This window comes from Canis lupus, chromosome 14 (assembly GCF_003254725.2).
Source record: "Canis lupus dingo isolate Sandy chromosome 14, ASM325472v2, whole genome shotgun sequence".
NCBI classification, from domain to species: Eukaryota; Metazoa; Chordata; class Mammalia; order Carnivora; family Canidae; genus Canis; species Canis lupus.
Genome location: NC_064256.1, coordinates 44,744,960 through 44,760,290, shown reverse-complemented (window position 1 = coordinate 44,760,290; position 15,331 = coordinate 44,744,960). Strand labels below are relative to the sequence as shown.

Sequence of the window (15,331 nt, the reverse complement as noted above, 5' to 3'; positions counted from 1 at the left end):
CGGCATGATACATTATTTTATAGTTTCATGACTGCAGGAAACGCCCAGAAAAATAAAGTGTATACTGTAAAGGTGCAATGGTACTACTGAGACCTACCAATTAAAACCAAGTTTTACTGTTTTTAAAATTAAATAGAAACAAACAAAACAAAAATTAAACAAGTTATCTTAGTTTAAAACATGTGCTTTTATATATTTAAGTGAATAAAAGCTGCCAGTTCTATTTTTTTCTAGAATTAAAGAACTATAAAATCTTTAAAGAAAAAAACGAAAGAAATTTTAGGGATGCCTGGGTGGCTCAGCGGTTGGGCGTCTGCCTTTGGCCCAGGACTTGATCCTGGAGACCCGGGATCAAGTCCCACACAGGGCTCCCTGCAGGGAGCCTGCTTATCCCTCTGCCTGTGTCTCTGCCTCTCTTTCTCTCTCATGAATAAAAAAATAAAATCTTAAAAAGAAAAAACATGGAGTTGTTCCTTTGGCCACATACATGCAAATCTACAAGAAAGGTGATGTTGTAGACATGAGGAGATTGGGCACTGTTCAAAACAGAATGCCCCACAAATGTTACCATGGCAAAACTGAAGAGTCTACAGTGTTACCCAGCATGCTGTTGGCATTGTAAACAAACAAGGGCAAGATTCTTGCCAAGACAATTAATGTAAGTATTGAGCATATTTTTTTTTAAAGTAGGCTCCACACCTAGCATGGAGCCCAATACAAGGCTTGAACTCACGACTCTGACCCAGAGCCAAAAATTAAAAGTTAGATCCTTAACCAGTGGAGTCACCCAGGCGCCCCTATGTACTGGGCATATTAAGTACCGAAAGAGCCTAGATAGCTTCCTGAAGCACGTGAAGGAAAATGATCAGAAAAAGATGGAAGCCAAAGAGAAAGGGATCTACTGGGATCTACTGAACTGCCAGCCTGCTCCACCCAGAGAAGCACACTTTGTGAGATCCAATGGAAAGGAGTCTGAGATGCTGAAACCCATTCCCTATGAATTCATGGCAGGATAAGTATTAAAAACAAACAAAACAAAACAAAACAAAAAAACCAACCCTCAAGATTGTAAACAAAACAGAAGAAAAATAGATGAGGTACTTGGATTGTGAACAAGAAAACAGATGATGTGTATTTTAAATACAGAATTTTTTTAGGGGTTCCTGGCTGGCTTAGAAGAGCACGTGACTCTTGATCTCAGGTTTGTGATTTTGAGCCTCATGTTGGGTGTAGAAATTACTTAAATAAATGAACTTAAAAAATATAGATATGGAGTCAATGAGTTTGATTTGTTTCAGAGAAATAAAGTGCTATTTATTTCCAGTAATATCAGATTAGTTTTGTAATGCTACTTTATGTAATGCTAGGTAAAGATAACTTCAAACGTGTTTACTAATTATGAATTCTTAAAAACAGTTTGAAGGATCTTAAATGTATTGGACTTTCTAGGATCTTCTACGTTACACAAATCTAAAACTCCTATACTATTCTAGGTTCCAAGTAAAATAAACAGTTTAGTCGTATAGCACCAATGTGCTACATGGAAAAAACCCTAACTTTCATAAACTCAAACCAACCTGATAATTTAAAAAAAGAGCCACTTACATTTTTTTTTTTTTAAGATTTTATTTATTCATTCATGAGAGACACACAGAGTGGCAGAGAGAGAAGCAGGCCCCATGCAGGGAGCCTAAAGTGGGACTCCATCCCGGGACTCCAGGATCACCCCGAGCCGAAGGCAGATGCCCAACCACTGAACCACCCAGGCATCCCAGCCACTTAAATTTTAAAGTAAATTGTTATTTGTCCTATTCGTAATATTCCCAAACTGGGAACAACTCTCATGTACTTTAACAGGAGGTCAAGGATGGCATACAAATATCATACAGAAACTGACACAATAAGATGGAACAATTTCAGACATAACACTAAGTGAAACAAGTCAGACAGGAGGGACACAAATCTATGACATAGGGTCAGAACAGTGGTAACCCTCAGGCAAGTAATACTCAGGAGAGGGCGCCTGCACAGATCTTCTGAAGTGCTGGAATTGTCTCTTGATCTGGATGGTGGTTACACCAATGTGCATGTACGTAAAAATCAATAATGCTGCACCCCTAGATTGTGTGTACTTTATTGTTGATAAATTACCCCTTAAGAAAATAAAATACTTCTAAACTTCTATTTCCTTATCTATAAAAGAAAGTTAATAAAACCTTGGTATAATGAGAGGAATAAATGGGATAACACATCTAACACAGTATACAGCAAACATTCCATAAATGGCAGCTATTATTATTGCTAATAATACCTTCATAGAACTGCAATGATAAATTGCATGGTGACTAAGCCTTATACTGGTATAAGCTCTTATTAGCAGTTTAAATTGTTCACGAAGGCAGGAATTATACTTAGGGTCTACTTTATGGAATTTAGAGTCTTTGCTACAACTTGTTTACAAAGAGTGGAGAAAATCACTGTACTTCATGGAAATTGATGCTTTCAGCATATAACTTATATTAGCATCCAAGAGATGTCTGGGTTTTTGTACTGAACTGTAGCTTTTGTGTCTCCAAAGATACCATGCTTATTTAACACATGAAGATAGGACATTAAAAAAAATGACTGAGCCATTGTTTCTCTGATCTATTATTTTTTTCTCAATTATAAACTTTTAAGGCTCAAAACTGAAAGATTACAAATGGAGAATTATTAAGTCCTAGCTCTGCACAAATAGAAGTTTAAATGTAGAAAATCATATAACTAATAGTTTTTGAAACAGCCCTTTCAAAAGTATTGAAGGATCCAGAACTTTGTGATTTTTTACAAGGTGACTTAAAAAAAAACCTTTTAAAAAAAAAAAGATTTAATTTTTATGTAATCTCTACACCAACATGGGGCTCAAACTCACAACCCCAGGATCAACAGCTGCATGCTCTATGGACTGACCCAAGCCTAAAAAACACTTTTAAATTATTTAGATTTGAGGTGTTATTAGAAAGTATAAAATGCAAAGACCTTAAGTGTACAGAGTTCATTGGTTTTGATGATTTATACCACTAAAAGCAACCATTCCATCAAAACACAGAATTATCATCATCCAAGAAAGTTCCTCTGTTCAGACTGCTAACAACAAACACTAGTTTTGCCTGTTGAATTGAAGGGTATGTTTCTGAATGTAGGATCTAATGACGGGTATTTAGCAAATGTTTGTTGATTTCATCTTCTAATAATGTTAAGTGAAGGGGAATCTTTGCAATCGTCTATTTTTAAAACCCTTATTTTACAGATAAAGAAACTGAAGTCCATAAACATTAGGCAACTTGCCCCAGATTAAACATCTAATAACCATTAGGGTCAAACTAAAACTTGGGTATCTTGATTACCAGATATGCTTTGCTGTTATTCAAGGAGAGAGTGGTAAAAGAGAATCTGTCAGAGCTGAAAGTACAAAGGTATATTAGGAATACTATACAGAGTCCCTCTACAATGGAAGAGACAGGACAAGGATTTGCATCAAACATGGCAGAATGACAGAAACTGGTCTTTTTTTTTTTTTTTTTTTTTTTAAGATATTTATTTTAGAGAGAGAGAGAGAGCATGGGCAAGTGAGCGCGGGGAGAGGGGTGGAGGAAGAGGGGGAGAGTGTCTTAAGCCGACTTTGTGCTGAGCCTGGAGCCCAAGGTCGGCTCAATCATGATCTCAGCCAAAACTGAGTCGCTTAATGGACTGAGCCACCCGGGTGCCCCAAGACAGGTCATTTGGATGAGAAGATATAAATAGAACATTGTTTATCTGTAGGTTATTGAAAATATATATGAAGATGATATCACAGCTTCAAAAACTGTTTTCTTAAAAAAAAAAAAACTTTTCTTGCAGGAAAAAAATTTCATTAGAAACTTCCTAACAAAAGATTTAAATCAATTTATCTTAATGGACTCTACCTTAGCAATGTTTTATATATAATTTTATTTTTTAACACTTTAAACTCTTACATAGTAAAAAATATTGGAATTTCTGGTAGTGCACTATCCCTATCAAAGTCTAACAAATTACTAATATCACCCATGAAAGCCATGGGGGCAGGAACAGGTTTCATTAACAACCCTCCTGTCATTTCTTCGTATATAGTTAATACATATCGTGATGATGAGCATCAATTGAAGAAAATTTAAGTGCAGAATGCTGTATTTGAAATCTAACCCAAATATGGTTTATCCAGAAGTCAGATTGACAATTACCTAGACCACTGTCAAGAACCAGAAATAAGCTAGAAAAGCATCTATCAGCCTAACCAGCTATCATAAAGCCCCTGATAATATTTCAAGAAGGCTTTAGGTCTTCTTTAAAACCTATGACTAAGTAATTTTATTTCATACACAGTTCTAATATATGTAGAAGATGTGGTCTCCTAGTCTAAGAAAAAAAGTAGGACACCTGGGTGGCTCAGTTATTGAGCATCTGCCTTCTGCTCAGGGCATGATCTTGGGCCCCCCAGATAGAGTCCCACATTGGGCTCCCTGCGGGAGCCTGCCTCTCCTTCTGCCTATGTCTCTCCTTCTCTGTGTCTCTCATGAATAAATAAAAATCTTTAAAAAATAAAAAAAATTAAAATAAAATAAGAAAGCAAGGAGGAGAAGCTGAATACTGCAACGTCGTGTTTGGGTCAACACTGAAAGTGCCTGCTAATTGCTCTGTCATCTCCCTCTCTTATCAAAAGAGATCCCACCTGAGGGATCCCCAGGTGGCTCAGCAGTTTAGTACCTGCCTTCGGCCCAGGGCATGATCCCGGGGTCCTGGGATGGAGTCCCACATCGGGCTCCCTGCGTGGAGCCTGCTTCTCCCTCTGCCTGTGTCTCTGCCTCTCTCTGTGTCTCTCATGAATAAACAAATAAAATCTTAAAAAAAAAAAAAAAAAAAAGGCCCAGCTGAGTCAGAAGGCATGTGTGAAAAACTCTATGTTAAAATAAACTGAGAATGCCACAGGACAAACGACATTTGTTATGAAGCCAGAGTCATCCAGACTAACTTAAATTTTGTTCAGCATGTTCTGCTTCAAAATCTGTTTTACCAAGATCTCCATGGGAAAAAAAAAGATGGTTTAACTCTGGAAAACAGTATGGAGGTTCCTCAAAAAGTTGAAAAACAGAGCCACCCTACAACCCAGCAATTGCACTATTGGGTATTTACCCCAAAGATACAAACGTAGTGATCTGAAGGGGCACCTGCACTCCAATGTTTATAACAGTAATGTCCGCAATAGCTAAAGAGCGCAGGTGTCCACTGACAGATGAATGGATAAAGACGTGGTATACACACACACACACACACACACACAATGGAATATTACTCAGCCATTAAAAAATGAAATCTTCCATTTACAATGGCGTGGATGGAATTAGATGATATTATGCTAAGCGAAATAAGTCAATCAGAGAAAGACAATTATCATATGATCTCACTCATATGTGGAATTTAAGAAACAAAACGGAGGATCATAGGGGAAGAGAGGAAAAAATAAGACTAATCCAGAGAGGGAGACAAACCATAAGAGACTTAATCATAGGAAACAAACTGAGGGTCTCTGGAAGGGAAGGGGGTGGAGGGATGGGGCAAATGGGTGACGGACATTAAGGAGGGCATGTGATGTAATAAGCACTGGGTGTTATGTAAGACTGATGAATCACTGACCTCTACCTCTGAAACCAATAATACTTCTATGTTAATTAATTGAATTTAAATAAAATTTTAAGAAAAATGATAGCTTAAAATTAAATCTCCATACTTAGATAAAAGGAGCAATGATTTTGCCACAAGGATGTTCTTCATAGCACTACACAAAATAGCAAAAAATTGGAGTACCACACCTAAAGTGTCTAAAAAGGAGAACAATGAACTGTTTCCACAAAATACTATTTAGCTATTTTAAAATGCCATAATTCAATATTTATTAATATGGAACGATATCAACGGCACAGTTACATAAAAAGGCAAACCATAAAACTTGATATAATGTCTTTGGGAAAAGTTACATATATTTGTAAAAAAAAAAAAAAAGAGAACTGGAGTGGTAGTCATCAAGGCCTTAGAAACAGATTTCTTTAGGATACAGAATTTTAAGTGTAAGTTTTTTTCTTCTCTATATTTTTTTACTTTTTTACTAGTGAGTATATGTTATTTCTGAAAAGACATGCATTTTTTAAAAACAACTGGAATGATTTAAATATTGCCCAAAATATCAATTTAAATAACATCCTCTAAAAATATTCTGGGAACAAACCAAGGTTTTAACCTGATGGTATCTAACCAAAGAACTTAATAGGGCCAGTCTTTCTCAAAATTAAGTACAGACTCCTCTTCCTGTCTTTATCCTCCTCTTGTACCCATTCCCAGTGAACCATAGCCCTTTTGCAGACTTCCCTTATCTAGCAAAATCCATGCTCCGTAAAAGATGTGAATCACGTAATACCATGAGGGAGAAGGTTACTCATGAAACATAGGCATTTTACTAGGGAATCAAAAACTTAAACTGAAAAAAAAAATCAGGCACTATTAGGCTCTTTCTAGTTACCGGGGGAAGGGGGGGAATAATAAGACAAAAGAATCTTCAACATATTTCCAAACTTCCATTACACAGGTTGACACCCATCCTGCTTAGCTGTGATGCCAAGGCCTAAAAGAAAACTATTCTACTGGGACGCCTGGGTGGCTCAGCAGTTGAGCGTCTGCCTTTGGATCAGGGTATGATCCCGGGATCTGGGATCAAGTTCCACATCAGGCTCCCTGCATGGAGCCTGCTTCTCCCTCTGCCTGTGTCTCTGCCTCTCTCTCTCTGTCTCCATGAATAAATAAATAAAATCTTTAAAAATAAATAAAATAAATAAAATAAAATAAAAAGATTTTATTTATTTATTAATGAGAGACACGGAGAGAGAAGCAGAGGCACAAGCAGAGGGAGAAGCAGGCATCATACAGAGAGTCTGACGTGGGACTCGATCCAGGGTCTCCAGGATCACTCCCTGGGCTGCAGGTGGCGCTAAACCGCTGCGCCACCGGGGCTGCCCTAAATAAAATCTTTTTAAAAAGAAAACTATTCTACTGCTCTGTTAAGGTTCCAGCCCTGCGAAGTCAGAGATTTTCATCACTTCAGTATATAAAAAGCATGGCTAAAAATCAGAAAAAAACCCTCCACCAAACCATTCAAATTCAAGAAATCAAAGTGTCAGTGGAGGGCTAAAAATGCAATCTTGTTTCAGGACAGTTTCTCTGAGCAGTTAAAAAAAAAATCTTTAGATATTATTCTTCCCTAACCTCTAACTCCCCAAAAGGTTGTTCTTTCTGTTCCAAAGGGATTCTATTCCAACAAGAATCACAAACAATATTCCAATGTTTCAGCATGGTCATCAAAGGATTCCAGTAATAGCAGGTGCCAAACTACAAGTCATCTGTTACCAAGACCTCAATGGGTCAGGTCTTGGCACTATCACCCTAACATAAACCAACCCTGTCCCTCATTTTCTCAATCCAGCCTTGAATCTGCAATGCAACATTCTGTTACTCATGGAGCTTTTCCCATGATCAGCCCACCCAAACCAAGAGGAAATGTCATTTTCTCTTCACTGCTTCAGTTGCCTTATTCACCTTGGAACTTATGTAAACACGATTTCTAGTTTTTTCATAATTCTATTTTTTAAAGAAGTATAGCCTGGCAAAACCAGTTTATTCAAGATTTATAAACTGCCAGCTATGTATACAAAACTACAAACTATCAGAACATTAGTAGAAAAAAAAATCAAGTAATAATTCCAATTTTTTAAAAAAGATTTTATTTATTTACTTATTCATGAGAGACAGAGAGAGAGCAGAGACATAGGCAGGGTGAGAAGCAGGCTCCCTGCAGGGAGTCTGATGTGGAACTCGATCCCTAGACCTGGGATCACGCCCTGAGTAGAAGGCAAACACTCAACCGCTGAGCCACCCAGGCATCCTTCCAACTTTTTATGACATCACTTTGGAAAATAATGATTCCCTATTAATTTCAGTGTTTAAAAAAGTTTCAATCTGGGGCACCTCTGTAGCTCAGTCAGCTAAGCATCCAACTCTTAATTTTGGCTCAAGTCATGATCTAAGGGTAATGGGATCAAGCCCCACATTAGGCTCCACACTTAGTGTGGAGTCTGCTTGAGATTCTCTCTCCTTCTCCGTCAGTCTTTCCCCTTCCTCTCAAAAAAAAAAAAGTTCCAATCTATTTATGAAAGAACCAAACAGTCTGATATTCATTTGATTATTTTGCCAAAAATCATGCTAATCTGACAAATATAGTTACACATTTATTGCCATAAATAAGGAACAAAAGTCTGGAACACATAATCTATAACAAGCAAACTACTAGAGATAAGGTTGTACATAAAATACATCACATCAAAGAGTTTTTGTACTCTTATAATTCCCTCCAGGTATTGCAGGTGAGTTTTTAAGGAAGAAGAAGTCCTTTGCCAAATGCTAAATTAAAAAAAAAAAAATCAGGAAAAGAGTTGTAATGGATAAATATTTCAAAACTATTGTAAATGTCATGGTAGTACTTTCACTTAAAATGATCTAAATGTCTGGTTTATCCATAAACCAGAATGATCATCACTAGAAACTAACCTGTTAAGCTACAGAAGAATTCACTCCCACAAATCTAGGGGAAAAAAATGATCAAGTGATAAAGTCAGATGCTCATTTTAATTTAAATAATTTTTCATTTAAGATACATTTGAAGACCTCAAAGGTGGAAGAAATGCAGGAAACAAGATGAATGGTCATATTCTATGTCTAGTTTGGGTATCTTCAACACAGCTGTATTAGAAGATCGCTTTAACCCTGTGGTCCACATGAAACTACCTGATTCCCTATTGAGCACCTTTATAACAGAAGAGTCTACAAAGATTTGGTACATCCTTCAATGTAAAGTTATCATGTTTATTACCCCAGCAGACTGCTGAAAAGCATTATTTTTAAACAAAAGTTTTACTTCAGTCCACTTCAATCTAAAAATTACAAAATACAACCAAGTATGGGAATTTTCACTATGAATAATCTCAGGACATGGAAAGAAGTGATCAACAAGACCACAGCATTTTGAATACTTAGAAGAGCGATTTAACAAAGCACTTTTAACACAGCCTAAAATAATCTGAAGTTAGAAACACAATTCAATGAGCCATGCACTTTTAATCCTTTACACCTGGAAGTAAAATCTTAAACTGTTGAATAAGGTGGCTGATTAATCCATCCTGGGGGAAATCTTATGTAATTACAGACTACGAAACACTTGATATGCTGATTACATCAATCTCTAGAACATTAATTCATGTAATACACTCATTCTCCAAAACAATTGGATTTTGAAGGGTTAAGGAAGCAGTGTTGTAGGACATCTAAAAAGACACTGAGGGGCATCTGGCTGGCTCAGTTATAAGAGCATGTGACTCTTGTGCTCTCAGGGTTGTGAGTTACAAGCCCCATATTTGGTGTAGAGATTACCAAAAAATTGAACTTAAAAATTTTTTTTTAAACGACACTGATTTGGAGAAGCGAGGAACATCCTTAAGAACTAATATAACAGGGATCCCTGGGTGGCGCAGCGGTTTGGCGCCTGCCTTAGGCCCAGGGCGCGATCCTGGAGACCCGGGATCGAATCCCACGTCGGGCTCCCGGTGCATGGAGCCTGCTTCTCCCTCTGCCTGTGTCTCTGCCTCTCTCTCTTTCTCTCTCTGTGACTATCATAAAAAAAAAAAAAAAAAAAAAAAAGGAAGAAGAAAAAAAAAAAAAGAACCAATATAACATTGGGACACGTGGGTGGCTCAGTGGTTGAGCACCCACCTTTGGCTCAGGGCATGATCCCCAGGTCCTGGGATCAAGTACCGCATTGGGCTCCCCTCCAGGAGCCTGCTTCTCCCTCTGCCTGTATCTCTGCGTGTCTCTTTCTCTCTGGGTCTCTCATAAATAGATAAATAAAATCTTAAAAAAAAAAAAAAAAAGGAGAGAATATATATAGGAAATTTTAGTACACTTTTTTATAATACTCTTCCATCTGGCAAAATCTGTTGTTATTTTACAAAAATTAAGACAAGAAAACGTAGGGCAACCAAAAAATGAAAAACTATAGTTGAACTAGTTTCCTATCTTTTCCAATACTATTATAATCCATTGGACAAATCAGGTCTCTGGCAAAAGTTTCATTGTTTTTGACTGAACTGACCTGTCAGTTTTGTCAGCCAACTCAGTAGGAGAGTTTTTCACTCATTTGCTCTGTTGTCTAAGTGGACTGGCTGTGTTACCATTCCCTACACCCAACCTGGATATACCACAGAGGGTTTTCTTTTTTTTTAATGATTTTATTCATCTATTCATGAGAGACACAGAGAGAGAGGCAGAGACAAAGGCAGAAGGAAACACAGGCTCCCTGCGGGGAGCCTGATGTGGGACTCCATCCCAGGACCCTGGGATCATGCCCTGAGCCAAAAGCAGATGCTCACCCACTGAGCCACCCAGGTGCCCTACCACAGAGGGTTTTCAATGAAGGTTTTTCAGATTATCCACTCATCCAAGCTTAACTCTCTTTAGAGTCCACAAATCATGCTGTCATCTACCCAACAAACCTTCATTAAAGAGAGAACAGAAAATTAACAGATTACTAGTAAGCCAAAATTTTTCTCTGAAAAATAGTAAAAGTTCTAGTAAAATCAAATGTTTGACTCTTGCAAAAGCTAGAGAATACTCAATATTCTAAATCTAAAAATCACCTTTTTATTCACTGTGCATTCTTTGACTAGATATAAGCAAATTCTTGTTTGATTTGCAAAACCAGGTTCTTATGTCTTAATTTTCTGCTATGAGAGGTAAGTGTAATTTTTAAAAGCTGCTTTCTTTTTAGTCAGCAGTAATAAAATAATCTATTGGGACTGCAAACTGATACAGCCACTGTGGAAAATAGTATGGAGCTTCCTCAAAAAATTAAAAATAGAACTACCATATGATTCAGTAATCACATTACTGGGTATTTACCCAAAGATTACAAAAACACTAATTTTAAAGGTTATATGTATGCCTATGTCTGTTGCAGCATTGCAATAGTCAAATTATGGAAGCAGCATTGATGAATGAAGAAAATACAATGGAATATTATTCAGCCATAAAAAAGAATTAAATCTTGCCATTTGCAAAACATGGACGGAGCTGGAGTATATAATGGTAAATGAAATAAATCAGAATAAGACAAATACCGTATGATTTCACTCACATGTGGAATTTAAGAAACAAAACAAAGGGGGGGGAGGGGAAGAGAGACAAACCAAGAAACAGACTCTTAAGTAGAGAACAAACTGATGGTTACCAAAGTGGAGGTGGGTGGGTGAAACAGGTGATGGGGATTTCACTATATTATATACCTGAAACAAACAACTGTATTTATTAACTATACTGGAATTAAAAAACTATAAAGAAAAAAAAAAAAGAACCTATACTAGAGTTCTCATCTTTCAATGCACTGTGGCAGGATCCTCTATATTTTCTTCATTCTATCAGCAACCCAGATGAACAGACACTACTCAGCAAGTTAATTTAGTCAAAAATAATTGCCCTCAGTCTCTGTGAAACATCATGTGGGTTACAAAAACAAAAAAACCCCAAGGCATGTGTTTTCTCTTTCTACTAAGGGCCTACAAGCTAAAAGCGCTATTATAAGAGATATGGTAGGTTACAAAGACTAGGCATATCTGGGTTTCAGTGTTAGTGCTGACAAAGTCTCTCCTTAATCAAAATTTCGTTAGGCTTCTTGGAACTCTCTTCTCAACCAGGAATTGACTTTTTGGGCTTCCTCGTTCTTCTCAGCCTTATCTAATTTTAGCAGGAATTCTGTTAGCTGGGTTTAGCCAGAAATCCCCTTTACCTCAATATAGTAATTTCCCATCCGTTGATCCCTCACTCTGCTCTTTGGCCATCAATGTCTCCTTCTCCTTGTATTCAGAGTTGAGCCCAGTTCTACACTGAGCTCTCTCTTCCCCTATTACAATAGCTTTTCTGAAAAAAATGTCTTTATTGCTTTAACTATTGTCCAGTTCTTGTTTTTTCTGATAGCACCAAACTAAGTGTTTTTAAGTTACTTAAGCTTTTTGGGTTTGTTTACTTATCCGTAAATTTAAGGGAGATGGGAGTAGAATGAATTCTAGGGACCCTTGCCAGGTCTAAAATTCCCATGAAGAAATCTGGTAGAGGAAAAGGAGATACAGAAAATTATGCAGTCTGGACTTGCTGGAGGTCATGGGAGCTGTAAGGCCACGATGTCATCCAGGTCTCCTAATTCCTAGCACAGTGTTTATTTAACAAAACAAGCAGCCTTTACCTCAATGCTGAAACCAAAGGCCTAACAAATCCAGTGAAATGCCATGGCACCCACCCAGTGTGCTATTTCAGCCCAAAGTGCTTCCTTCATCTTACAATCTATTCAGCTTTCTTTAATCTCGAAGCAATATTAGTTTCCTAAATCATTTTTCCTTTCTGAAAATATAAATGGTATTATTTTTGACAATAAGACTGGTATAAAACATAATTAATCTTGAATTTAGATGGCAGCAAAAATTAAAAGATTTTATTCTCTCTCCTACCGATATTACCTTCTTGTTTTTAAAAGTCCCCCTCAGTTTGGTTTGGAAGTGGGCTCCTACTGCTTTATCTTAAAAGACTCCTAAATGCCACATGGCTCAGCAGAATGAACACATATGATGCCAGAAACAATTCTACATCTGACTCCAGGACTGTTTTGCTGCGTGACCTCAGCCAGATCAATTTACTTCCTCCAAGTTTCAGTTACTTCACCCATATCCAAAGTGAGTTATAAAGTGATAAGACCAAAGACGTGAAGTTTTAAAGTACTAAAAATCTTTAAGAAACAAAACAAGGGGGAAAAAAAGACAAACCAAACCAACCAACAAACAAAAAACAAACCAGATTCTTAACTACAGAGAACTGGTGGCTACCAGAAAGATGGGGGAGGGAATAGGTGAAATAGGTGAAGGGAAATAAGAGTATACCTATGGTGATGAGCACTGAGAAATGTAGAGAGCTGTTGAATCACTGTATTGAACACCTGAAACTAATATGACACTATGTTAATTACACTGGAATTAAAATCTTAAGAATATTAAAAATCTAACAAACATGGTGTTTGCATGCCATGGTAGAGATATTTGAATATCCACCTTCTTACTTCTAAACATAGGACTATGTCTGATAAACATTCTGCTGCTGCTTGGAATTTTATTTTATTTATTTATTTATTTTTTATTTATGATAGTCACAGAGAGAGAGAGAGAGGCAGAGACACAGGCAGAGGGAGAAGCAGGCTCCATGCACCGGGAGCCCGATGTGGGATTCGATCCCGAGTCTCCAGGATCGCGCCCTGGGCCAAAGGCAGGCGCCAAACCGCTGCGCCACCCAGGGATCCCGAATTTTTTTTTAATATCACACTGAATAACACCACTTCCTCCTCAGTGTCTATGCCATTTTCTACTGAGAGACAAGGAACAGAGTACCATACTTTAAAGTTAAGCAGTCTTAGGGCAGCCCGGGTGGCTCAGTGGTTTAGCACCACCTTCGGTCCGGGGCATGATCCTGGAGACTCGGGATCGAGTCCCACATTGGGCTCCCTGCATGGAGCCTGCTTCTCCCTCTGCCTGTGTCTCTGCCTCTCTCTCTGTGTGTCTCCATAAATAAATAGATCTTAAAAAAATAAATTATAAAGTTAAGCAGTCTTAGAACACATACAAATACGACCATCTTTTCACCCCACTTTCCAGTTATCATCCTCTAAAGAATTTATTTTTTTGAATATTTTTATTTATTTATTCATGAGACACACACAGAGAGAGGCAGAGACACAGGCAGAGGGAGAAGCAGGTCCCATGCAAGGAGCCCAAAGCGGGACTCGATCCTCAGACCCTGAGATCACGCCCTGGGCCAAAGGCAGATGCTCAACCGCTGAGCTACCCAGGGATTTCACACCCCCCACTACAGAATTTAAATTTCGCCAGTAAAAATCTTCTAAAACGTTACATTTTCTATCAAACACAAGAAACAAAACGCTACATTACCTAGTAGTGGCAGTCAGCATTTTTTAACACCTCGAGCGTTTCAATTTCCTGCTCACTAGCACATTATGACATCACTGCCTTCCAGTGTTTGGGCTCATGAAAAAATTCTGTTTCCATTTTGTTCCCTTACCTCCAATACACATTATTGCCATCGTTCCATTGTTCCCATTCCCTATTTCGGTGGAGAAACGTGATAAAAATGACTTTGTGTTTGCACACTCCTTTGCCCGGTAAAATAACGCTTTCTCTCATCGCAACTCAACTGGAAAGGTCAGTTTCTCACCAAAAGGTAAGATCTAGACAAGACCAAATAGCAAAAGCGAGGCCCAATGGGGGGGGGGGGGGGAGGAGGAGTCCATACAGCACCCAAACACGACGGATTCTAGGGCTTCCAAAGATAAACAAAGGAAGTTGATTTTCCCACGACGCCGCCTGGGCTTCCGCCAACCCGAGGCATTTGTGCGGAGCCCACTGAGCTCGTTATGTTGATGAAAACGCAGTCCGAGTGCTGAATCTTTCTAAAGGCTCCCGTTACAGGTGGACATTGCAGAAAGTCAAGGGAGGCAGAGATGAATGAGCAACTGAGCGGGGCTGACCTCCGATCCCTTCCTCCCGCTCCTCCAAAAACCCTAAACACCTGCCAACCCCAACATACCAACACAGAGCTGCTCTGCTGCTCAAAGCACAATTTCAGGCGCAGGAGAAAGAAGGGGATGTCGGGGGGGGGGGGAGGGGGGAGGGCGGAGGGGCTTCAGGTGCGGCGAGCGCGAGGGGCAGGTGCGAAGTTCACGGGGGCCCAGGGCGCTCAGGGCCGCGCCGCGGGCGACCGCACGAACGGCCGGGGGCGGCGGGTTCGCGCCCCTTCCTCACCTGGCAGCCCTTCTTGTGATGAAAGCCGACCACCACGATGTGCAGTACGGGCCCCCGGGGGGCGCCATCGCCTCCCCGCCCGGCCTTCTCCATGGGCGGCCGCCGCGGGCCCGCAAGCCGACTCCAACCGCCAAGGGAGGCGGGCCGGGCGACCCCGCGGCCCCCGGGAGGACGGCGAGCGGCGGATCTCAGGTGTCAGCGCGGGCGCCGCATGAGGGCCGCGCAGGGGGCCGGGAGGAGGCCGACGCTCCCGCAGCTCCGCGCCGCCCGCCAGGGCCGCGGCCGCGCTTCCCTCATCCGCTTCCGCTGCTTCCGGGCTGTCACCT

General features: G+C 39.5%; 1 protein-coding gene across 7 annotated transcripts in view; it reads right to left on the bottom strand.

The window, feature by feature from the left end:
* AVL9 (AVL9 cell migration associated) overlaps window positions 1-15,331 on the bottom strand; it is an 80,502-nt gene extending 65,171 nt beyond the window's left edge. For 4 of the 7 annotated variants that reach the window (XR_007402083.1, XR_003143144.3, XR_003143145.3 and 1 more), the window contains exon 1: window positions 15,006-15,329. Coding sequence is in view for 3 of the 7 variants with exons in the window: in XM_025464567.3 (XP_025320352.1) it covers window positions 15,006-15,098 (93 nt within the window). In the remaining 4 variants the exon portion in view is untranslated. Of the gene's footprint in view, window positions 1-15,005 lie in introns of all 7 variants that reach the window. The other 3 variants (XR_004804864.2, XM_049093783.1, XM_049093782.1) reach the window with 2 other exon arrangements.